The sequence below is a fragment of the Ursus arctos genome, unplaced genomic scaffold (genome assembly GCF_023065955.2).
Source record: "Ursus arctos isolate Adak ecotype North America unplaced genomic scaffold, UrsArc2.0 scaffold_7, whole genome shotgun sequence".
Taxonomy (NCBI): Eukaryota; Metazoa; Chordata; class Mammalia; order Carnivora; family Ursidae; genus Ursus; species Ursus arctos.
Genome location: NW_026623089.1, coordinates 17,533,402 through 17,559,302, shown reverse-complemented (window position 1 = coordinate 17,559,302; position 25,901 = coordinate 17,533,402). Strand labels below are relative to the sequence as shown.

At 45.4% G+C, this 25,901-nt stretch overlaps 2 protein-coding genes across 2 annotated transcripts in view; one reads left to right on the top strand and one right to left on the bottom strand.

Annotated features, from left to right (window-relative positions):
* The first annotated feature begins 241 nt into the window (after positions 1 to 241).
* TECTB (tectorin beta) lies at positions 242 to 18,685 on the top strand. Its single transcript, XM_026494117.4, has 10 exons — positions 242 to 317; positions 1,088 to 1,278; positions 2,538 to 2,680; positions 2,786 to 2,858; positions 8,436 to 8,539; positions 8,679 to 8,762; positions 12,608 to 12,770; positions 14,416 to 14,491; positions 15,701 to 15,733; positions 16,877 to 18,685. The coding sequence occupies exons 1-10, from the start codon at positions 242 to 244 to the stop codon at positions 16,924 to 16,926; spliced, it is 993 nt and encodes a 330-aa protein (XP_026349902.1). The 3' UTR covers positions 16,927 to 18,685.
* A 2,793-nt stretch (positions 18,686 to 21,478) lies between these two features.
* The window catches only part of LOC113251629 (guanylate cyclase 2G-like), a 44,299-nt gene continuing 39,876 nt past the window's right edge, over positions 21,479 to 25,901 (bottom strand). Inside the window, 4 exon segments of the mRNA XM_048218858.1 lie at positions 21,479 to 21,583; positions 22,812 to 22,903; positions 24,171 to 24,269; positions 25,544 to 25,718. Coding sequence (XP_048074815.1) covers positions 21,479 to 21,583; positions 22,812 to 22,903; positions 24,171 to 24,269; positions 25,544 to 25,718 — 471 coding nt within the window.

Below are 25,901 nucleotides of genomic sequence, written 5' to 3'. Positions count from 1 at the left end.
AGGAGCCCCACTTTTTGCCTCTCAGTGCAGACAAGAAACCATTAAGAAAGGGGGACAGAATTTTTGATCTCCCTTGAAAATATCCCCCAAGATTGTGTGTGCTGCTTTGTTTTCACCCTTGATTTTAACTTTTCATTCCTGTTTCTGACCTAGAATGATCAAGGCTCAGGCTCTCTGGCAGGACTGTGAGCGTTTGGCCGGCTTGGTTTGGCCACCTGGCAAAGAGCGGTTCTGAGAAGAGATGGTGATGAGGGCCTTTGTCCTGTTGGCTGTCTTTGCGGAAGCGTCTGCAAGATCTTGCACTCCGAATAAAGCAGGTATGCCCTGGGGCTAGCCATCTTCCTGGAAAGGGAAGTTTCCTGAAGACTCTCTTTGCAAAGTTCAGAGCTCTGTGTTTCTCTTGTTATCAAAATGCGTTATCAATATCATAGCCAAGTAGACGCAGTTAAGCAGGCCAGTGCCAACCAGACTTTGCCCACGGGAAATAACAATGTATTGGAGAAACTGAGGCTTTTTTAAAATTAGAGAATCCTAGATAGATGAATGGATAGATAGATACATAGATATAAAAATATTTATTTTCAATAAATAAATAATGTATTATAATAATTTAATAAGTACATAATCTATTTCCTATTTGACTTACTGAATTTATGTCCTGTGCCATAAATTAGTGTTTCACAGTGTTATGCATGAAATGGACATTTCTAAAAAATTTTAAATTATGTGCTCACTTTCATGGGCACAGACATTTGTATATATTTCTCAATTTATCTATATTTCTAATCCATTCAATCTGGTTTCACAGATATATTCCTTAAAATAGATTAAAGTTGAATAGTGGACCAGTTTTGAGTACATACTAAGTATAATGCAGGTATCACCCAGACGTAGTGGAAACTATAAAAATGGAACTTCAGGGACTGAGGTTTGGGGAAAACATTCATCACAGTTCATGAAGAATAGTGAGGAAAGTGTTTCTAACCAACTGCTTTGCACATTCAGCTGTGGCTAGAACCCACTGTTTCTTATGAAGATTAATATGATTACCATATCTAATGTCAAACCAGGTGTATCCTCTTTCTAGATGTCATTCTTGTGTTTTGTTATCCCAAAACCATCATCACCAAAATTCCTGAGTGTCCCTACGGCTGGGAAGTGCATCAGCTGGCCCTCGGGGGGCTGTGTTACAATGGGGTCCACGAAGGAGGTTACTATCAATTTGTGATCCCGGATTTGTCGCCTAAAAACAAGTCCTACTGTGGAACCCAGTCTGAGGTAAGTCCAGGCCACACAATGAGGAGTTACTAAGATGACGCAACTGGGCCCCCAAAATAAGATGTCTGCTGCCCACTCTTAAAAGGATTCAGAATTCACCAGTTTCCTTTTGAGAGCCAATCCTGACTTTTATTTCCTGGGATGTTAGTGTTATTTAAATTCTTCGCATCCTCCTAGTTTAAGTGACTCTTTGGATTTGAATTTTATTCTCCTAATTTGTTGCCTGAGTGAAGTAGGCCACCTTCTGTGAGTAGAACAATTCACGTGTCCCACCTCCACCTCGCTTTGAGTTCTGAGCATGTGCTCACAGCTGCCACCCTCCCAGGTTGGATGGCGGGACATCCTCTGCCCAAGACCTTGAAGTAGTTGGAAAGGCCCTTTAAAGGAGTAACCAAAGTATAATAGAATTCATAATTGGGTCTTGTGAAGTACCTGGGACAGATAATCAGAATTAAAAGGAACCATATACAACCTCTTGTCCAGTATCCTTATATGTCAGAGGAGACATTGGAGACCTCCCAATAAAGTCAAGGTTGGGGGCCACAGAACCAGCAGGGGTGTAGTCACGAAGGGAAGCTACTCACTGCTGACCCCTAGCACTCCTACCACCTTGACTGCAGAAGACTGTACATACATGGGGTCTCAGAAAGTGAGAGCAAAGAGCACCCAAGGCCACCTCCTCTTCCTAAAGACCCCACAAGGACGCAGAGATTTAGAAAGTCGTGGACATGATTAACAGAAACATCATGCCTTTGAGTATCCTGGAAGAGTGAACTAGAAATCATGTGTGTGGTCTTAGGCAAGTCATCTCTCACATAGATGTTCAAGATCCCTTCCAACTCCAATATTCTGTGATCTGAGCATTCAACAAGCCAGAGGAAGAAGTTGCAGAAATAGTGCTCACTATTGGAAGAGGGAAAGAATAATGACATAGTAATGTTCTAGAGACGGGAGATGGGCGAAGGCATTCATGTAAGATTACTTAGATGGGGGAAATGGATAAAAAGTTGATGCTGGGAAACAGATTCTTTACCAGTTCTTTTCAGTCAGAAGCCAATGGGTATATGCATCTCTTGTAAGTGTGCAACATTCAACCTAGATTATTTTAAACAATCTTAGTCGAACATATTCAAGAACTCTTTGCAGAACTGCTCAGCTCACCATTGACATCTCCCCATAGGTCTGACCATCTTTTCCCAGAACCCTCCTTGTCATCATGGGGTCCAGGGCCGCCCTAACTGCCTTCTTCCTTTCTCCAGTACAAGCCCCCCATCTACCACTTCTACAGCCACATCGTTTCCAATGACAGCACAGTGATCGTAAAGAACCAGCCCGTGAACTACTCCTTCTCCTGCACTTACCACTCCACCTACTTGGTGAACCAGGCTGCCTTTGACCAAAGGTAAGTTGCTCTGAGAGTGGAGGGCTGCCTGCCTCGTGTGTGTTCTGCAGTCCCTGTCAATCAGGCATGTTTCAGTCCTTATGCAAAATTCTCTCCCCTTTCCAGAGTGGCCACTGTTCACGTGAAGAACGGGAGCATGGGCACCTTTGAAAGCCAATTGTCTCTCAACTTCTACACTGTAAGTGGTCTCCAGGTTCTCATTAGTGCCCTGTGGCCTTTCCAGGAGACGACAGGAGGCTTCCTCAGGATTTGCTCTTCCCTAAGCGCTCTGCAGAGCCCCATTCTTGAATTCAAGTTAAGACATAAGCTTTGGTCTAGTTTTAAACCTCTTCAAAGACTAGATGCAATGGGAAGGTCCATTCATAGACTGGATAGAGGAGCCATAATTGCAAGAGCAATCCTGTGAGTTGTCAGAGGTCAGGAGGCAGTACGACAGCTAACGTCTAACTCTTAAGGCAGATTAGTTTCCGCTGCAACCCACTCCAGAAAGTTATATTAGAATCTAGCTCCTGTTAAAGTATTTGGCGCAGAGTATGACCTTCCTACCTGGGACAGAGCTGAGGAGAGAGGTCAGGGTTGCCCTCTGCTGCCTAGTTCTTTGGTATCCAGAGCCATTCAGCGAGTGGGCTTGCTCTTGGTCTAATTTGGGCACGCTGCCTCTATTGACATGGAAGTTACAGGCACAATCTGGTCTCTCAAAATAAAACTAAATAGGCAACAGCCATTAGTCCAGCTGCCCTCCTGTTTAGAAGGGCTGTTTTGTTTTTTAAACCTGCAGCTTCCAACAGGGAGGCATACTTATAGTGACACTCCAGCTGTCTGGGGGGAAATGTAGGCAGAAATAGAAACTTGTACATAGAACATTAGAACTGGGAGATATCCTTAGAAGCCATCATGCCCAACCCATTCATTTCACAAAGGAAAGGACTATATTACCTGGAACTCTGCTGACCTTGAACTCTTTGAACTTGCTTTACCCACTGCCTGGAAGCTACCAATCCAGCTGAACTCGGAAGGTGAGAAATCCTCTGGAAGGGATCCCAGAGTCACCTGGTCCATTTTACAGACAAGGATCTGTAGCCCCAAGGGAGGAAACAGCGTGCTCATGATCCCACAGGTCGTGTGGAGCAGGGCCCAGTCTAGCATACAGATCTCTTAGCTCTACTCTCTGAGGCTTACTTCCTAGGAAGGGGACGGAGCTTAGGTTTCACGACCGCTCTCTTGCACTGGCCTCATTTAAGGCCCTGTGTCTAATTTCATATTCAAAATTTTGATTATTTTTATTAAAGAGGACTCTCTAAATTATGAAAGTTTTAAGATCCCAAAGAGTCTAAGTCTGCCCCTGACCGCACACCACTAGGGGTTAAGTCCAGAGAAATGGAATCCCATACAGCCCTGGGGCCTATAATCAGGAGGGTTAGTGCAGTGTGGACCAGCAGGGGGATCAAAAGATGGAGACATCATTGCAGTAACTGATGAAGGTTGTCCAGAGAGAAAAATAGGCTCGCTCATTGACAACAGTCTCAGGGGACATCATAGTGATGGGCTGTCTTTACTACTGAGCCCCTGTCCAGATGTGTGTGATTATTATTTTAACCAGATAAAATTATAGATATTATCCTATGAAGATTTTATGACAGCTGGCAATAGAGAGGCACCAGGATTATCAAAAATCATCAGCCACCATCAGCCATGTTGGGCTAAGTTTCAGACATATATATCAAGTCTTAGAATTAGAGGAACCTACTCTTTTTTAAGAAAACAAACAAAAAAAAGAGGTAAATCCTCATTATCACCAGACCATCCCCTGGGCTGGATAGACAGACTTAACAGGACCCTTCCTTGAGCTGTTCTAGAAATGAGGCTAAGGCGTCCCCTGGGGCCCATCAAGACCCTTTCAGGACAAATAGGCCTCAGCAAAGAGGGGGTCTGATGTTGCAACAGAAGCTTTTGTACTGATTAATATTCCTACCATGGGCTTGGTTTCCTATGCCTGACCCATGAGGCTGGTATTTTTCTTCTCCTCCCTTCTTCCGCTTTGAGAGCATTCTTGTGTGTTTCTGAAGCAACAGCTGCCCCCTGCATATATTTCCATCAAATTACCAGAGACAGAGCTGTGCCCTAGATTGCACAAAGGAATCAATGCATGGCTAATTGCTTAGGATTCCAAGAGCTCCAAGTACTAGCCTCCAAAACCACCAGTTCTACTCAACATGCTTTCTCTCTTCTCCCTCTACCCCCTCCCGCTCACTCCTGCCAATAGCCCATAGTTGGTATTCCTGGCGAGAAGTCATTTTGGCCCCCAGTCCAAAATAAAGGAAGGTAGTCAGCTTGCAGAAGTGGACTAGCAGTGTGCTTAAGAAAATAGTCTGCCATTGGTCCACTGGTTTAAGGTCTAGTTCTACCATTTACTAGCTGTGTGACCTTGGGTAAGTTAGTTAACCTCTTTGGGCTTTCATCTATTCATTTGTTAAATAAAAATAATAGCACTTACCCCATACGTTTATTATGAGGATTAAATAAAATTATTTTTATGAAGCACTTACCATACTACCTGGTACAAGGTAAGTGCCTGCAAAAGTAGCCAAAAGCATGATCACAGCCTTTGACCCCACATGAGGTGAAAACTCTGAGAGCTCCTAGCACTAGCAGTTACCATTATAGTGTTGTTACCTTTATGCCATCAATGTCAACGTGGGATTAGGTTGACTTCTAGATAATCAAATTAGTATTGACCATTCTTCTTAATTAGACAGAGACCAGGGAAAAGGCTTGGGATAGAACAAATGCAAGCAATAGAGGCCAAATTCATAGACTTCCAAAGTCAGAACAAGCTTCAGAGGTGATCAACCTTGACCTTCCACCCAATGTCCAAAGCCCTTCTGCAAGATTGCTAAGGGGTGGGCTCCCCACCTTTTCCAAGGACAAGGGCAAGTTGGCCTTTCCCATTTTAGATCAGCACGTGAAATCTGATATCCTGAACTATAGCCCCTTGGTCATGGTTCTGTCTTCTGAAATAATACTGAGTCATGATGTTGCTGATGGCTTCTCAACTATCTCAAGCTTATCTTCCCCAACATCTCCCCCCATTGGTGCTCCATCATCCAACCCTTCTTCTCAGAATGATCTGGTTGGCCACTGAGCCACTAAAAAGCAGAGCCCAGAATGGAAATATTATATTCTAGACCCTTTCAGACCTCTGCAGGGCACAGTGGGTCAGGGGTGACCTTCTCAGTTCTGAAAGACTCTAGGAACATGTTCTAGAATAATATTAGTTTTGTGCAGTTTTCTTTCATTTCTGTCTCACATTGAGCCTGTGAGCAACAGCAGCTCCCAGATCTCGCCCACATGAACCTCTGTTAAACCAGATGTACCCATCCTAACAGTGTCAATGGACCGTTGTGACTTAATCTTTCCACCAAGGGAAGGGACTGGAAGGCTTGATTTTTCAAGGTGTTCTTCCCTACTGTTCCACAACTGAGTAGTTTATGTGGTGTTTCTATGTTTCCAGGAATGCCAAAACAAACGGTCCAGGTATTATAGGATGAAGCTGTTTGGAAAAAAGGTCCCTAACTTAGGTTATAAAGAATGTACGAGGAGATCATGCTGAGAACTGCCTTAGCTTTAAGGTGAGAAGTGGAGAAACCGACCATTAAAAGTGTTTCCTGAAATTCCAATTTCAGGAATGGAATTAACGGTACAGATTCTCCTCTCCACTTTGTAACAGAATCACACTAGTTTCCATTATTCTAATATTCTAATACCCCGTGGGCTGGTCCCTGGGATGGGGCTGGAGAAGCACCTGTGGCTAGGTTGGGGGACTGCACTGTGGTCCCAGGTTAGGTTCCACATTTGTTAACTGTCTTGTGAAATATGACAAATCTCAGAAAATAATAACAGCAACAACCATTGTAAATCTGCCACTTTCACTGTGTAGTAAGCTAGTAAATCACTTATGACTAAGAACATTATGGTCTAATTATTGCAACCATTTACGTGGTGCAGGAGGTCGGCAGGCAGGAAGAAAAGAACTGACTTCTGAGTGACTGACTCAGGGAGCCCTAGCTGGACCTGCAATCATGAAAAAACACAAGAGCCACTGGAAGGTGATTCTGAGGCCTCTCAGCCAATGCCCTGAATCGGACTTTTAGGGGACTGAAGTCTATGGCAACTAGATATCCTTGCTGACCCTGTTCACCCACTGCCGTTCTGCAAATCTCCAAGTCCATGAAACTCAATCTTTTAACTAGTATCCTGGTTTAAGCTCGATGCTTCTACTACATAAATCACCATCATAAAAACATTTCTGCAAGGTTGATGAAGGCAAAGGTTACTCCCATTTTGCAGATGGGGAAATGGAGGCCCAAATGTCTAACTTGTCTATAACTTAGTGGTGGGAGCTAGGATTAGCCCAGCAAGCTTGTCCTGTCATGATGCTTTTGTCTCTGGAGGCTAAACTCAGAGAGCAGTTAAAGGTTGTTACCAAGGCTGAGTGACACCAAGACAGTAACTGGAGAAATCAGCCTCCTTTGGGTAGGTCAACTGGACACACACTATTTTTTTAATAACTCACCCAGAGCTGCCTGATGAAGAGACCGAGTGAAGACACACACACCACACCAGTGAGCAAAGGCTGCGCTCCTGTACTCCAATTGCGGTCATGCCTCCCTATTGCACTTAGAGTTGCAACCACAGTCTTCTGGATCCATCCCCATAGCCCCTCTCACTTCACCGCCTCCCCCCTCACTTCCTCCTCCCCCTACCCCCTTTGCTCACTCGTGCTCCAGCATATTGGCCTCCTGGCTGTCCTGCCAGCTACACCATCACCCAGGGCTTTTGCCTTAGCTGGAACATTCCACCCCAGACGCCTGTATGCACTACACGCACTATAGAAGCATTTCTTTGTATCAGTACTTAGCCAGGAACCACAAGTTTTCTTGCTTCCCTCAAGTCTTGACTCAAATGTCACAACCTCAATGAGACCTCCTTAACTACAACTGTATTTAAAGTTGCAGCTTGCCCCTCCTTGCTCTTCCAATGCACCTTGCCCTCCCCTACATTCGTTATAGTTTCTCTATACAGTGTACTATATTCTGTTCCAACATATTATATGATTCACTTGCCTACTGTCTATTATTGTCTGGATCCCTTGCTGGAATGTCAAGGGGTTAGAACAGAGATCTTTGCTTTGCTCCCAGATATATCTCAATATACAGGATGTCCTGACATGGAGACTATCAATATAGAGAGCAGGCACTGCTCATAGCAGGTAATCGGTAGGTTCCTGCTGTTGCCGGTGTTGTTGTTAACTGTACTGGAATCAGATCGTACACTCTCTGACCCAGGCTGGAATCCGCCCAGGCAAATAGTGGAGGTGAGCAAGAGCAAAGCAAGGTTGCCTATGTTTTCTCTGTATTCCCATGGGTGATTAAGTAAAGCCCAGTGCTTCTGCATTCTTGGATTCCACTTTTGTTTCGTCAGCCAAATCTTGTTCCTCTCTGGCATGGATGAGACATACAGTATGCGTCTCACTGTGGCCAGCAAATCAAGAGACGCGATACCCTCATCCCTTCTAAGATGACCAGCACCCTAGAAGGTATGGCTTCTCTACTCCTGGAGGGCCTCGCTCTGGTCTCGTGTGCCTGTGCCCTCGGGTGGATTCCCACCACCACCCCACCCCAGTTCATCTGCTCCTGTCACACCCAACTGCTCAGTCTGAGAGGTCCTAATGCCCAGTGTCAATTTCCTTCCAAAGAATGCCAAGTTCTCCACTAAGAAGGAAGCCCCTTTTGTCCTGGAGACATCCGAAATCGGCTCAGATCTGTTTGCGGGAGTAGAAGCCAAAGGGCTGAGTGTTAGGTAAGTATATTTCCTCCCTGTTTATATTTTTAAAGCCAAAGAAAAGAAAAAAAGATCGGCCAAGAGACTTTTTAATTACCAGATGTTTCTAAGCATACAGCTCTCTGGCTCAAGGCGATGCATTTTATATCATTTGCAGGTTTAAAGTGGTTTTGAACAGCTGTTGGGCCACACCGTCGGCTGATTTCATGTACCCCTTGCAGTGGCAGCTAATCAACAAGGGGTAAGTACCATGCTCCGGAGCACAGTGCTGAGAAGCGGGTAGATCTCGGGCTACCTTGGCTTGGGATGGCTTGGGAAGAAGAGGCCAAGCCTCAGGGTCACATCTGTGATACCCTCTGTGCTTCCAGGCTGAGTACCGATACCAGCAAACATTTATATGGTGCTTTCTGGGTACCAGTACTCTTCGGAGAGCTCCATCATGTATTAACTCTTCCGCCTTACAAGAGGCGTCCATTAGTACTACCATCCTTACTTTCCAGGTGAGGAAACAGAGGCACAGGGAGGGTTAAGTAATGTCACATACTTATTGTGTGTGTGTATTTATGGGGAAGTGGGTTCAAACCCAATTAGTCCGACGCCAGAACCCTGGTGAGAACTAAAATAGATAATCTGTGTAAAAAGTTAAACAGGTAGTACCTGGCCAGTAGCCAATCAACTTAAATCATATCACTGCTTTTCGTTATCAATTCGGTAGATAATGGGGAGTTCTTCAAATTTTTGAGTAGAGGATGAAAGTATTGGGATTGTACAATAGAAAGATGATTCTGGAAGTCATCCATGGGACGGATTAGAAGCAGTACACGGGAGGTGGAAAAACCAGATTAGAGGCCATGGGCAGAACTGAGGTGTAGCCAAGTGAATGGAAAAGTCATCCAAGGGAGGGGGAGGCAATCAAAATTTAGCAACCAATCAGAAATGGGGTGGAGAGAAGGACAGGGCAAGAAGCCTGAGAGATATGTGGCATCAAACCTGTGGGTTGTGAAAGTGTGGAATTGTTTGTTGTTGGGTGTTAGGGAAGAAGATTCTGGATAAGGGTGTTGGATTCTCCTTGAGTTCAGGGATGACATGTTGAGCTTGAGATGACACTTTTCCAGAAACACGTAGAATTGCAACTTTAGACAACAGAGAACAGGTTGAACTAGACTAGAGATGTGGGCATCACCCATACAATGAACGGAAAATGCAAAAGAGACCATGCCTCAAAGCCAAACAGACCAGCATGCCCATGTTACTACCAGAACCCTCAGAGCTAAGTAAATAAACATTGGGGCTGGGGACAAAATTGATTAGATAACAAAGGTGGAGCCACCTTGGACCTTTAACTATTTATTTTTACTTAAACAGCACTTACAACATAACAAACGTGTTCTAGGTCAGTGCCTTACAACTATTAATTTAATTAATTAATTAATTAAATTTCATCAACCCCCCTATAAAGTAGGTAGTATGTAAGTACTATTTTATAGAGGAGAAATCTGAGGAACAGACAGGTTCAGAAACTTGCCCAAAGTCCAGAGCTAGTCAGGGGATGAATGAGCTGGGGTTCAGACTCAGGTGGCATACTTTCCTGAGCTGTGTCGGTAGGACAGACCAGCAGAACCACACCAAACAACCCAGCAAAGCTTCCTGAAGCAACGGTAGCTTCATCTGGACGCCACATCTATCACTGAAGGGTTCATGTAGGTTCTCCTGGCAATGGTGCAATCGAATGACTTCAGGGAGTCCGTGCAATCAATTCTTGACCTACAGGGACCTGAAATTATGACCAGGCATTGGGAACCTCTCTCAGAGACAATGGCCACCCTGGGGCCAAGGCTCTGCCATGCCGTGGAATCCTCTCCCTGCAAATCGCTCTGGTACTGCTGCTTCTAACTGACAGATATATAAAATCGCAGACAAAGGAATGCCTGTGGCTTTGTGCTGGTCCATAGAGGCAGTCCTCAGACTCTAGTGTATATAGGGATTGCCTAGGGTGCCTGTCACACATGCAGCCGCACAGCTAACTTACCCCATCGGAGGGTTCCTGGGCAAACCCTGAGAACCTACGTTGAAGCAGAGCATTACTAAAGAAGTCCTCATCTAGTTCCATATTCTGCCTAGCTAAAAGGGCCCCTTGAGCTTGGAGATACTTGCCCAAAAACCAGTGAAAGGAGAGGAATGAGAAAGCCCACTCCCATAATCTCCCAGATGCTTTGGTTCACACTGGGCCCTTTGGGAGGAAAACCCAGTTTTCAAGAGTGTCTGGAGAGGTTAGAAGAGATATATTATTAGGAATTTTGATCTCATGGAGGGAAGGAGACTCCTGTGGTGATGTTGTAAGAGCCTCCCTTGGGCATTCCACCATCCCAAGGTGTCTGTCACAGAGGGGCAGGTGCCATAGTCGGTGCCAGGAGGCAGCAGAGCCAAGCCATCTAAGCCTGCCCGGGACTTGCCTCCTCCCCTCCCCCAACAAAGCTCCGTTTACATTGTTTTCCACTCCAGCTGCAAGGAGCTATTTTAAGGACTCAGGTCTTGAGTTCATATAAGGATCTCAGGTTTATTGACCAAATGATCCTCCAAGGTCTTGTTTCACAACTCGGAAAATGCCTCCAGCTCTGTCATTGCTCAGAGGTCACCACAAACATGGCCAGGCTTCTGACCTTTGGTCCAGATATAAGGTACTGTTCATTTCCCATTTTAATCACTAACTCACAGAGTTGACATTCCTTCAGTCTTACCTCTAATTTGCCCCCTAATGTCTGCTTCTGATAGAATGTGTGGAGGAGGGCACATCTCAGGGGCTCTCAGATAGCTGGTCCTATCTCTGGTGTGTATATACTGAGTTGAATTGACAATGGAGTCAGAGAGAGGCTCTGGGAGTAGCATTAACTTTGGGGTCCCCTGTGGTGCTGTCCACTGGTCTTAAGCTTTTGGACCCATAGACCCTTTTCCACAAAGGACAGATTCTGGTGTTCCTTGTCACCTACAGACAACACTCTCCAAAGTTCACGTGGGCCCTACTATACATTCATGTCTGCTCCCAACACCTTGCTGAATGTCTGGCACTTAAATAGGGAATTAGCGTGTGCTTGGTAAATAAAAAAGTATTTTGATTAAACCAAGTTTTTTCAGTCTCAACGCTGTTGACATTTGGGGCTGGATCATTCTCTGTTGGGGTGGGGGGCTGTCCTGTGCATTACTGTGAGATGACGTGTAGCATTCCTGGCCTCTACTTACTCCGTGTCAGTAACACCTCGCCCCTAGTCAAGGCGACAACGCCAAACATCTCCGGGGTGCAAAATGGTCCCTAAGTGAGAACTATTGCCTTTGACAAATGTTCATCCGTGTGATTATTTTTACTTTTATTGTAAATTATTACATTTGGGACTTTGGGATTTCCCAAACGCTACATTCTCATTATAGAGAATTTGGAAAATATATAAAGATACAGGAAGAAAGCAGAAACCGCCCATAATTCCCTGCATAACAGCCAGTATTAACATTTAGATGGTGTCCCTCCAGTCATTTTTTTTTCTGTGCCTATACTAAAAACATGACCAAATTTTTACAAAGATAACTATACAATATAGAATTTAAATAACACAGCATAAATTCAAACTCCCAGTGGCAAACCCTCACAACATACACAGAGAAAGATGTGACGTATGACTTGGCTCAGGCGGCTATGGCAGGACTTTGGGAAACGCTGTTCTCAGCCCCAGTGTCTTTATCTAGCACATATACTGGGGGTCAGCCCATGTCCCGGTCCTTCAGACGACATCTCTCAGGAATTTCCCTTCTTTGAGACTGAGGTGTGGTGACTTACGTGGTGTGCGGCTTCTCATAAGTCACTCCCCTCCACCCCACTGTCCCCTGTCTATAGAACAAGGACTAGCACGCCCATTCTATAGCTCCTCAATTTGACCTCATATCATGAAGATAAGCAAGGAGCCAGTCAACGTGCTTTGTAAGGATAACGTGCTGTATAGAAGCCCAGGGGGGTGTTGCTGTTGTCTGTGAATTTACCTCAGATTTTGCTGGAGTTCATGAGGTAATTTTCTCTCCCCCCTACCCCATCTGCTCCAGCTGCCCCACGGATGAAACAGTCCTCGTACATGAGAATGGAAAAGACCACAGGGCCACCTTCCAATTCAATGCTTTCCGGTTCCAGAACATCCCCAAACTCTCCAAGGTTTGGTTACACTGTGAGACATTCATCTGTGACAGTGAGAAGCTCTCCTGCCCAGTGGTGAGCCACCTCTCTCTAGAATGAGAATGTGACCCGAGGTAGGGGTGGGGGTGGTATTTGAGAAGCTGTATTTTTAGCTGGGAATCGTAACCAGACCAGTGCATGTGTGTGCTGAGGGCATTCTGGTAGAAAGGGCACTGGGTGTAGGGGCAGACGTTCGGACTCTGTCTGCCCTGCCACCAACAAGCTACATGGTCTGGCACATGTCACTTAATCTCTGGAGCCTGGTGTTCTCATCTTCAAAGACAGTGGTGATAAGTCACGGTGGCCCTTCTCTTTTCAGAGAGCCATGTGAGGTCAAATGAGCACAATAACAGACACGGAAATGCTTTGAAAAAGTTAAAACACAAGGAAAACTCAAAATGTAGGTGGTAGCAATAGGTGCTGGGTGGAAGTCAAAAGATGGGTGTTTTTAGCTCTTGCCTGGCCAGCTTAAGGGTCCATCTCTGAGACTTGAAATGAGCCAGAGAGATGCTGCAGAAACCCCCAGGTGCTGAGCGGACTTTGGGAGAGGAGGGGCCGGGCAGTGGGGGCCCTGGTTCACAGCCATGTTCAGTGCAGCCCAGGCCAGGGCCAGGTGCCCCTCTGCACCCCCCGCCGAGGAGCTGCGGCAGAATCCAGGTTTCCATGGCAGCCGGGTGTGAACCTGGTCCTTAGGGCAGTGGTTCCACAGTGTGGTTCCCAACAGCCTCAGCATCACCGGGGAACTTGTTAGGGAAGCAAATTCTCGGGCTCCCCAGACCGCCTGACTCAGAAACGCCGGGAGGGCCCGGAAATCTGTGCTTTAACAGACCCTCCAGATAATTCTGCGGCGTGCTCAGGCTTGAGAACCATTGCCTTAGACCAAAGTGATAAATCACAAAGTGTTGCCTGCTCCTCTCTGTCTGGATTAGACCCAGGGAGGAGGAGCACAGTGTTTCTGAAGAGGTGGCCCTGTGGTCTTTTCCATTCTCCTGTAGCCTGTGGTAACCAATGAAAAAAAGATTATAATCTCTATTTCTGCTCATTTGTTTTGGCCAGAAAATGGTCACCTAGGAGCACAAATAAAGGGGAAGGAGCTGACAGATATTTTACAGTTGATAAAAGGGTAATTATGGGCACTACATTCTAAAAAGAAAAGAAAATGAGCCAGAACACATTTTGCAAGTATCCACTTCTCAAACCACTGTAAGGAGAGTAACTGCAGGTAAAAGCCTCACTTCTTATGGAAAGAAACGGGGCCAATCCCTCCCACACTACACCCAGCAACCTCTCCCAGCAGGATTTCTTCCAGCTTGAAGGTTTCATAAAGTAAAGCTTTTTCCTTTTCCCAAGTTAGAGAAGAGATGAAGACAGCGCTCAGGGTTACACATACGTACATACATACGTACATACATACATATGTACATACATAGACAAATAAGGTAACTAAGATCTGTTGGCTGGGGAATTTGACTTTATCAAGTTTGTGACTTCTTTTTTTTTTAATCTCTTGTCTTTCTCTCTTTTCTCTCCTTTTTTTAATCTCTTGTCTTTCTCTCTTTTCTCTCCTTTTTTTTTTAATCTCTTGTCTTTCTCTCCTTTCTCTCCTTTCTCATGCCCCTCCCCCCCTGGCCCACTCTCCCCCACTGCTTCCCCCCACCCCACCGCTGGTGGGGGTCTTCAGACCTGTGACAAGAGGAAGCGCCTCCTCCTCCGGGACCAGACAGGGGGCGTCCTGGTGGTGGAGCTCTCCCTCCGTAGTAAGCTTCTCTGTTTTCCGAATGGTTGAGTTCACGCTGGGCTGCGTCCACAGGCACAGCCGGTTTGAGCATTTTAACTGAATTGCCAAACCAGTTGTGCCTGTAGACACTACCTTCACCTGCAACTCAAGGCTTCCCACCTGGTGGGGGGGTGGGGGGTGGGGGAAGCCGTAGCTCATGCCAAACCAAGAAGCTGAGGTTTGTTAACTACCCTGAAACTCTGTCTGCAGCCTAAATTCCAGGGCCCCCAAAGGAGTTAGGGGGTGCTGAGCTTCCAGACAGAGTGTGCAGCCAACTGTAATAAAAGACAACGAAATGTACTGGTAACATCTAGGGCACAAGTCAACAGAACTTCATAGAGCATCCAGTGCTGGCCCTGGGCTGGCTGGACACGGGGGATTCAGAATTAAAGGAGACCCACATGGCCCTTGTCTTCAAGAACTTACCATCTGGCAAGGAGAGAGATGCCAAATGCCAAGGGAAAGGGAGATGACTATCAGGGGGGTGGTGGAGGCAGGGCGCTACGGGAGTTCATGGCACCGGGATTCACCCTAGTCCAGGGCCTAGGGAAGGCTTGTGTGGGTACTCTTTCAGGATGACCTGAGAAGTGGTATGACATGAAGGGTGAGCAGGGCCTGTGGGTAGGCCGGGGCCTTAAGAAGCCACACATCTTAGAGGACAGTTACTAAACTATGACCAGGGGCCCAACCCAGGCTGCTGCCTGCTGTTTTCTGGCCTACAGGCTAAGAATAGTTTTTACCTTCTTATATGGTTGGAAAAAAAAATCAAGAGAATGATATTTCATGACACATAAAAATGATAGGAAATTGAATTTCAGTTTTTTATAAAGTTTTTTTGGAACACAGCCACACGTGTTCACACGGTATTGTCTCCAGATGCTTTCATCCTACAAAGGCAGTGTCAAGGAGTTGCAATAGGGACCATATGGCCCATAGCTGAAATATTTATAATCTGGCCCCTTCCAGAAAGTTTACCAACCCCTGCTTTAGGAAGCCAGGAGAAAATGGTTTTTTTCTTCTTTCAAAGAAGCTTTCGCGAACCCTGCTATAAACTTTGTCTTAAAGGCTTTGTCTTAAAGGGTTTAATCAGGAGAGGATATGGTCGGGTTTGTATTTTGGAAACATAGACCTGAGGATCCTTCCATGATCTTTTCTTAAACCTTCAGCTTTCTCTCTTTACTCATTACAGGCAGGGGATTCTCCAGTCTCTATAGCTTCTCAGGTAAGGAAAAGAGGCACTTCCGGGAAGGGTCATGGGGCAATGCCTTTAAAAGGCACATGTGTGTTTTAAAAGCAGCTTAGCTTTGGCCCCAGCAAAACCGTTAGGAATTGAAAGTTGCTCTTTAAAGCACACCTGAGTGGGACAGGGAGGGACAGAGGTAGACAGATGTCTCTCCAGCCAGCCTCTGAGCACTGTAGGAGGGGTGCAGCTGGGGATAAATTGGATGAAGCAGAACTGGGTTCCACCTCTCAGCAAAAAACATCACCAGGGGGCTTTGCTTGAGTTCCTGCATTTAGAGAATGTGATTTTTAATAATCTGTTTTTTCAACAAATATTTCTGAGTCCCTGCTGTGACTCTGCACCTCATTCACTAAATGACCTTGGGCAATGAACTCACCCTTCCACTCCCCAGTTTCCGCTAATCCAGCTAATAATTGCTCCTATCATACATGGCTGCTATATGGATTAAATGTTACAAGTAAGGGCACCAAGCAATGCCCCGCATACAGCAAACATCCAGTAAGATCAGCCATAATTACTCTTCTAGGCAGTGGAGCTCCTGCAGAGGGAGATAGGCAAGGCCTCTACCCTTCCCAGTAGCGCAGTGCATTGGAGTGGGGGTAGAGGAGTGATTCAGACAGAGAGGCCAGGGAAGCCTCGCAGAAGAAGAAACATTGCAGCTAAGACCCAAGATCTCACCTGAATGATGAGGACAACAACTATGTGAGGAGATGGGGAAGACAGTTCTATTCATTAATAAACTCACAGATGTAGACTTTGTTCTCACAGTTATAGGAAATCATGTAAATGAACTTTTTAAGACTCTAATCCCAGATTCTCATATCTAAAGGAAGTCCTATAGCGAAAGTCCTAAGGTGAAATGTGCCATCACTGTGTGACCCATGTCCAGATCCCCATCTGTCAGAGGTCCACAGCCTGGGTTAATCTGCTGGGTTCCTTGCACTGACAAAACCAAGCTACAGAAACCCCAAAAGATAAATGCACATTTTATATAAAATGTGCAGAGTTTTATGAAAACCTACTTAACGCCCCCGAGTTGACTCTTTGGTTGAGTTAACTCTTTGATGGGTTGTCCTCGCTCCATGTAAACTGTTCCTGTCTGCCTTCCTGTCTGATTCACAGATGTCCTCTATCACCTCGTCGTGATGCTGGGGATTTGTGTCGCGTTGTAGGAGATCGCCAGGCAGGCAGTGGCATCTCCAGCACCCAGCATCACCTCCTGTGTCTGTGACAAACTCCCATTTATTGCACTGCCAGCAAGAACAAACAGAAGAGCGTACTGTTGAGAAGCAGAGAACAGTGCTTTGCCAATTACATGTTCCAATGATTTTTGTGAGTTTCAGTGATTGTCTCTGGTGCCCCACTTCCCCTTGTGACTTCCTGTGGCTCTGAGACCCTGCAGCTCCTCTCCGGACGCTGGTGGAGGAGTCTCCTTTCCCCATGCTGAAGTCAGGGCTGCAGTGGACTCCTCTGAAAGCTATTCTAATTTTAAAAGAGTAGCACACCCAACCAAATGCAGCTGAGCATTTTGAGGAGAATGTGGGGCATAACCACAGAGTCAGGGCTAAGTAGAGAGTGCACAGGACTAGTCAGCTTTGCCAAGGGGGGCCTTTGTCATTGATGGTGTGCGATGCTTATTTGAGAACCAGGGCTGAACCACCAGGCAGGGGTTCTAATCGTTCAAATGATGATGTGGGAATGAGAGTGGAATATAATAATTTTGCTCAAACCTGAGTATTAGAAAGGAAAACAATTCTTGAGAGGCCCCTAGTGCTAACCTAATTTGTTTTTAGTGTAGTGTTTCTTAAATATGTATACACATCATATAGGTATTAACTCATTTTTATAGTAGATATAGATTTCAAAAATCAAAAGAAAATTACAGATTGAATAGGCCTAAAGCTACAAAAAGAATAAAATTCACATTAACGTATATTTAACATCATAATGTGGCCTTGCCTAAATGAAACCACTGCTGGCAGGTGACTCTGGAGTGACATCTGTGACAGGTCCTCTGAAGTTTGTCAACCCAATCCTACCGTACGCCTTGCGATGCTCAATGCTCTCGCTATTTTTTTTCTCTTTGAGCTAAGAAATCATCATGTGTGCGGAATGGTCTGACCTCATTTAGTCTTTAACAGTCAAGCACATATTTATCTGTTTTTGTCTCATTAACTTATGATCGTTAGAACGGAACCTCCCACAAAAATCAGAAACACATCTGCAAAAGTGGCCAGTGGAATTGGATGGCGCCACACCCTGATAACACGGCCACCACAGTGACCCAGAATGCATGGATATTAATGATTTCATGGTCAACAAAATAAAAACCGAATGAACTAATCCTTGTAGACCACTGGGAGATCCCCGAGAATGCATTGTCAACCCCAGAAGCTAGAATGTGATAGGAAAAGCCAGAGCTCTAAGTTTTTTTTCTTAGTCTCGTACAGACATAATTAGTGGGCTTATACTTTGAATATATGTCAGTGTGTGTCTCTGTGGCTAATGTATTTGAGAAGTTTTGAGATCTGTAGTTTGATGGGTCTTTTACAACTGTGCTAAGGAACTCAGAAATTCAGCTAGTTCCCAAATTTCTGGAAACACAGAGTACACGTTTGTTTAGCAACAGACTAGATTCAAATGACTCATTGTAGTCTAGACTGGTCTCAAAGCTGGAGCTCCAACCAGTTTGGGATCTCGTCTTCCTATGTATTCAAAATTTTTGTAATCAGGAAGGACAGAAGACATATTTTATTGGTTCTAGTCAAAAACTCTTAAATAGCATACTTAGAGCCATAATCAAATCTTTGGCTGTCAGAGTAAAACAATGTTGTATTAGTTTTGTTTTATTTTATCACATTGTTTAATGATCTTGTATCTGCACCTGGTGCTATGAATAAAATGCCTTAAAATAAATAACCTATGATTACAGCGTATGGTGTTAATATATCATATTGACAGCCAATTCCTCCACCCTCCCTGGGATTTGTACAACTAGAACTTCTTAGACTCACACATGTACCACAGACTTTCCATCATTCTACCCTACATTTACTTTCCAAAAATTCCAGCATTTGCTTTCTGATGCAAGGAAGAAAAGCCATTGGTATGATCTCCGTGTCTCCAATGCCCTAACATCTACCCCCAGCAGTCAAGTGTGTTTCAGCCTCTGGTGAGCTAAAGCCCCTTCATGTCTTCTCACTTCTTTATCAAGGAATTAAGAGAAAACACTCAAAATAATCTCTGCTATAAATTCTCATGAGTGCTAAACATAAAACATATTTAGAGAACGAGGAAAGAGTAGAAAACTCCCTTTGGTATCCTTGGTTAACAAAGAAAAAACAGTGGATATAGATTTTAGGAAATTAATCTTATCAAATTCCTGCTTATGATCCTGAAAGAACCTCTCTTAAAACTTGAGTGATATAAAGAAAAGAATACATACAGACACACATGTGTACAGAGTATACATACTCACATAAATCTCTACCTATTGATCTATCAATCAATAGCTACAGATTTAGACACAGACAGATTTCTGTGTGTGTGTATATGCATGTAGACACGTATACATGTATGTATGCGCACATGTGAATGGACGTGTATGCACATGTGTGGATATGTTTTATGTGTTTGTGTGTGTATGGATACCAAATGTGTATTATGTCCAATGAAAAAGGCAGAAGTAATAAAGTCTTTATTATATAAATATAACTTGAATAAGCATGTGGGCTAGAGCTGAAAGGGAACAAACACACACACTCCATACAAATACAAAGATGGGATAATAATAGACAAGCACTATATCCCACCCCATCCCCACATCAGCGTATCATTTTCTAATGCCTTTTAAATGTAACAACATTGGACTGCTTAGTCACCTCTGCACTTTTGTGCATACCTCTATTAGCCCTTAATATATTGCAGAACTACTAGTATGCTACTTCTCTTCAACTAGACTGAGAGCTGAAGATCAAGGAACGTTTCATATTCTCATCTCTCCCCAGTGTGGTACCAAGCACAGCATGTGCTCAATAAATGCTCTTTGAATTAATGAAATGTCAGATGGATGGATGGATGGATGGATGGATGGATGGATGGTTGGATAGATGGATGGATGGTTGGATGGCTGCATAGGGAATAGCCTATCTCTCTGAAAGACCTCAGAGCAGAGGTTGTTCTGTTCCCTTCCATGGGAGAACAAAGTGTTTGGAATCCAGAGGCCCTGCCCCCAAACAAGGGAAGAAGTTCTGAAGTGTAAGAAGATAAATGTCCCATTGTCTCCATGCTTGAGGTGGCAGGGAAGCTCCCCTGTTCTCTCTCAGATAAATGCCTTCTTTGGACTAATGCTTTCAATCCTTGATGCTAAAGGCCTATGGGGAGGAGCAGGGCCTCCCACAATAAAAATGGAATCATGTCAGAGAAAATGGAGTCTGTGAAGTTTCTAGAGTTCAGTCGCCCACCTCCAGGCAGGAGAAAAGTCCTGCCAATGGAAACACACAGTAGCTCTATGGAGATGGGACTGTTTGAAAAGTACTTCCCTTGGCCCCTATTTAGCGGCCCTCTTCCTGGAGAAAGGCAAGAATTCCACCAAACCTTTAGTAAGATTTGGTATTAAAGGCTCTCAACCCACCAAAATTATTTCCTATACAGAGCTCAAAAATATCTCTACAAAAGCAGCTCACAGGTCAAGTAGAAAAAGAAAACATTCCCAATCTCATTGGTTTTCACTTCTTCAGTCTTGGGGAATTCACCAGGAAAAGGTCTCAAACACAATGCAGCGGTCCAAACTGCTCTCCCGTATTCAGGAGCAGCCATGAGAAAGATAATCAGGGTGTGAGGAGTTGCAAGGAATTAAAAAAAAGAGAGAAATACCGTTAAGTGCATTAGTGTTTTAGTCAGTCTGCTACAAGAACCATTGGCAGATATGATGGAGTCCTACTCTCTGTGTACAGGGGAAAATACTCATAGCAAAATAGATGGGTTCATCTTCGTCTGCTGGAGGTTGCAAAGAATTAAACACTTCATAAATCAAAGAAAAATTCCACTTAAAATTCAAGCCTTGACTGAAAGCAAAGCATATCTTCCTTCCTTTCCTTTGGATGGAAAGAAATTAAGCAATAATTTGAGAGTGAGACATTTCCATTTGGAAACTACCGCGCTCACCGGAAGTCAGAGCTCAGGACCAGGCCTTCTAGGGACTGACTGACCCCATCCACTGTACCTGAAATGGCCTGATCCTGTTGGATTTTACTGATTGTTCACACCTTAGATAGAGCTTTACCCCAGGGGCAACATTCCTGAGATGCCTTCTGATAACAAAAGGTTAGAGAGCAGCCCCTGGAAAAAGAAGGCAGGGCAGGGTGGGGCCAGCAGCCCCAGCTTCTGTTCGCCAGCTTTCCTCTCTCCCAGAATGAAACTGGGTTCACTGCAAATTCACAAGCAAATGGGCCGGAAATATCTGGCAGCTAGGGCAAGTTCACTGGCAGGTCTGGCAGCAACAGCCCAGGCCTGGTCGCCCAGGAAATGAGTTCACCCTATCCAACTCGTCCCAATCCCGCCGAGCTCTGGGGTGGGAAGAGGAGGCCAGCTAGATGGCTCCCCCTACTGGTAGATTAACTCAATACCCCAGATCTGCACCCCTTGAATGGGATATTTAATGCATCCAACCGAATGGTCCTCGGACTTTCATGGGACCCCACAAACATCTTCAAAGAAAATACCTCAGAAGCTCTCTGGGACTTTAGCTTCTTCCTCAGTAAATTCAGGGAGTGGAAGAGTGAAGCCTTCTTTGCCTTTCAACCAGAAAGTTGTTTGTTCTCCTTTGCCCTGTGGGAGGAAGAGGAGAGGGCTGGTGAGTCACAGAGGAGGAAGAGCTGCCCGTGAAGTGTGGCCTCTGAGCAGACCACTCAGTCTCCCTTGTTTGTTGACTGAAAATGTTGTTCTTAGCCAAAGGGCAAGTAAGCGGGAGCAGCCTCAGCGGAGGAAAGGCCTCATTACAGGTGAAATCTTGATTTCCTTGGGCTTTGCTGATAAGCTTAAATGGATAGTCAGCAATGGCCTAGGGGGTGAGGGCCTGTCAAGGTTGAATTTCGCTGCAAAGGAAATCTTAAAAAAAAAAAAAAAAATCTATCGAGCTCTTATGACCAGTAGGGCACCAGATGAAACACCTCATATAAATGTTCACATTTAATCCCCACATCTACCCTTGGAAGGCAGTATTATCACCATTCCCATTTACTGGTGATAAAACCAGGCCCCTAGATCAGATAACCGGTACAATTCAAAGCTTAGTCATACTGCTGCCTTCTAGAAAAATCTTCTCACCTGAAGTCTGTTGATCAAATACAGTATGTGAGGGCCAGGCTCAGCAAACTGGGGAGTTGATGCCCCCCCTTCCCTTTCACTTCTTTCCATGCATCTCCATACCCACCCAAACACCTAACATCATAATAACCTCCCACCATTTCCCCCATGAACTTCTCCAAGATGTCCCCCATGCCACCAAAGGCTGAGGGCTATCAGAAAGATGAGAAGGCATCATGGTGTGTTTCAGACAGGCTGGATGGAAGAGAAGGCAGAGGGGAAGCGAAAAGATATTTAGATGAATTGAGATGAGGTCCTAGTGCCCCCAAGCCAATGGGCCTCTGTCTCCTCTCCCTGGGCACTTAGATGCAGGAGATGGGACTCCATAGAGGAAATATGGGCATTATAATTCCTGGGGCTTGTACTTGCTGTTGCTTTATAGAAGACTAGACTGGGGTGTTCCAGCAGAAGCCAGGAGACCATTTGCAGCTAAGAGAAAAGAGGTATCCCCCAAGGCATTGGGCTAGTTGGGAACTAAGATGTTTTCTGTTATAGATTCCCCGTTAACCTTTTGAGGGAGCCATACAACTCTTGTCTGAAGGAAGAAGACCTGGGAGTCGCAAGAGCCTCCACATGGACCTTAGCGGTCTCCACACACCACAGCACAGAGATGCACTCATCCCGTCAGCTTCCTCAACCTCTCCATCAGAGACCCAAATGGGGCAGGTGGGGTGCACTAAGTCGGTCTTGCCTTGACTGGAATGGTGCCTCTCTTTTGCAAATCGTACCCTCCCGATGCCAGCAGGGTGCCTGCAGTGCTCTGAGAGATGTGAATCCGGAGAGCTGCCATAAAGCAGTTACTGCCTCGTTCGTTACTGACTTGGTTGTGACTTCCATCCGGGGGTCAGTGGGCAGGGGCTGCTGTGCAGAGGGAAGGCTACACTGCTCAAATTCTTGGGCTGCCAGCACCTCTCATTAAAGCTAATCACAGACAACCTCTCTGAAGTCTGGGACACTTGGGGTAAGACCCCACCAACCATCCAGACATTCTTCAGACACTATTGACATTGCTCACGCTTTTACATGTTCAGTTTAGAAACAGCAGACAGAACTAACTTCACATGCAAGCTGGTACTCCTCATGGATGGAGGTCCATGGGGCTCCTCAGGCTTCCTGGGATGGTACTGGAGCTCGGACACATCACTGAAAACATGGTTCACAACCAGCACTGTGTCCAGAATCAGGTTTGGAGCCTACATCAGCAGTCCCACTTTCAAGATTTATCCTCAAAAATCTTGACTCAGAAGTTTAAAGAGAGGTTTAAATCAGAGTTCGAGACTTGGCCGATTAACTTGAACAATGAAGTCATCAGAAGAAAAAATATGTATGTTTTTATATATTGTGGAAAATTTAGAAATCTGAAAGAATGTTAACCTAAACATTTTGATTCTTAAATCCCTAAGTAATTATTTTTTTCTAGCTAATAAACATCTCCGCTAATATATAGCATATATTGTCTAGCAATAATTAATGCAATAAAATTACTGTAAAGCAAAAGAATATGATATCCTCTGGAGTTCCTGGCCATAGATTAATTCTGCATCACCAAAACTATACTCTGCATCAGGGATGGGCAAATTCCACCCACCAGCCAAATCCAGCCCACCACTTGTGCTTACAAATAAAGTTTTATTGGAACATGGCTACACCCATCATTCACTTATAAATGGCTGCTTTCACACTACAACAGTAGTTAAGTAACAGAGATTATGGCCCATGAAGCCTAAAATATTTACTGTCCCGCCCTGAACAGAAAAGCTTGCTGACTCCTGTTTTTCCTTTAAATGACCTTATTATATGTGTACCTGACAGTTGAGAATTGAAAATCTTGGAAGGAAGTTGTCATGTGTGTTTCCATAGAAAGCACGGTGCAAAACCCTGTCTGCAAAGTTTGCGATCAATGTTGTCTGAGGTGGATAATGATCTTATCCCCCAAACGGAAAACAGTAGACGAAATGAAAATGGGTCTTCTAAAAATACCCTCCGGTGAAAGATGGGGGGGCGGGGGACAGTGACATTGTGTTTGCCAAGTGCTGTAAATGACACCCACGCAGACTGCTGCTTTCCGTTCTGGATGCCATGTTCACAGTGTGTCCGAACAGACGGTAGCTGGGCAGGGCGATTCCCACCACGCCAGCCAGCACGGGACCTACAAGGAGGAGAACGGAAGGGCGCCCCCATCTGCGGTTCCCAAGGGCTGGACCGCATGGCGCACGTTGTCAGTAAAGGCAGTTCAGCAGGTATCTAAGTGCCCTCTTCAGGCGGCGTGTGGCCGCAGGTCTTCGGGTTTACAGGGAGGCGACCCACAGAGCCCATGGACTTCTGGTGGGAAACAACGTCCTCAGTTGAGGACGAGCTGAATGTTTGTAACCCCCTCCCTCCTGCGCTCGCAGAAGCCCTACCCCTCGAGGTGATGGGATTAGCAGGCAGGGCCTCGGGGAGGTACGGAGGTTTAGACGCGGGCGTGATGGTAGAGCCCTGGGGCGGGGGGTGGGGGGTGGGGGGATTAGGGGTTAGTGCCCAGGAAGCCGGGACACCACAGCTCACCCTCTTTGCTAGGTGAGGACACAGCCAGAAGGCAGCCCTGGGTGAGCTAGGAGGAGGGTCCTCACCAAAACCGACCGTGCCGAAACCCTGATCTTGAACTTCCTGCCTCGGGGACTGTGAGAAAATTAATGTCTGTGGTGTAAGCCGCCGAGTCTGGGGTATTTTGTTTTAACAACCAAGCCAAGACAGAAATTAATGATGATGTTCTTCGTGCACTAGAGATGTAAACAAAACAACCGCGGCACAAGTGTGGGAGTGATTAATTCTGATGAGGGGCCAGCTTTTATTCTAGTCAAGCCTTGGAGACAGGTAGGCGCAGGTCTCGCTACATACCCTACAGGGCCCAGGCCAAAATGAAAGTAAGGAACCCCTCATTCAAAACCTATTAAGAAATTAATTAAAATAAATAATAATTATTATAATATTGTAACAATACAATATTATAGTACTAATTATAGTAATAATATTATGATAACATTAATAATTAAGAAACGAAGAAGAGCATTAAACCAAGTACTGGTTGCTTCTGCACAGGTCACGTGCCCATGAGTTTGACCAAAAATGGACCAGATCAAAGGGCATTTGATACAGAGGCATGGGGGTCGGGGGGGCGGGGTTGGGGAAGCAGCCCCATATAACTGTCCTGCTTTTCGGTCTCCTCCTAACTTTTGGTTCAACACCTTGGAGTCTCTGGGTGTCTTCGCTGTCACCAAGTAATCTGGCTAGCAGGAAATACATTTACAGAGACCATTCAACCTTTTGTTTCCCTTGTAGATGTTACCATTCAGCTTCAGGGTTCTCAAAACCTCAGACCCAGCACTTGAATCCAGAACCACCTGGCCCCATACCTGGACCCGAAGGCCCAGCGCTGTCTACCTGTGTGGATGCCAGTCCTGAGCCTGAGCTTCTCCTCGGGCACCTGGCCGATCTGGAAGTCGACAGTGGCACTGAGGAAGTGCAAGGACATCGTGGCAGTCTCGTCCACGTGCTGGATTCCATTGCGGATGGGAAGTCCACTAGCCACCATGTACGCATCTCCAATGGTTTCCACCTGAAAATAAAGCAGCAAAGTGGCCTTGCTCTGAGGCCCCCCGCTTTGAAGAGTCACGCTCCCTGACCTCCACTCCCTCCATGTCCCAGCATTTCCACAGGTTTCTGCCCTCGCTCTGTTTCTCCCACAGAGCCTTCCTTCCCTGAGCCCTCCTGCACACAGCTACTGCTTTCTCCTCTGAAC

What these genes read in the sequence shown, in the direction of transcription:
- TECTB (XM_026494117.4), top strand. Translation starts at nt 242, where the DNA reads ATGGTGATGAGGGCCTTTGTCCTGTTGGCTGTCTTTGCGGAAGCGTCT. An exon ending in GCCAAAGGGCTGAGTGTTAG is followed by an intron (nt 8,540 to 8,678) that starts GTAAGTATATTT and finishes TATCATTTGCAG; the next exon opens with GTTTAAAGTGGTTTTGAACA. An exon ending in AGAAGCTCTCCTGCCCAGTG is followed by an intron (nt 12,771 to 14,415) that starts GTGAGCCACCTC and finishes GGGGGTCTTCAG; the next exon opens with ACCTGTGACAAGAGGAAGCG.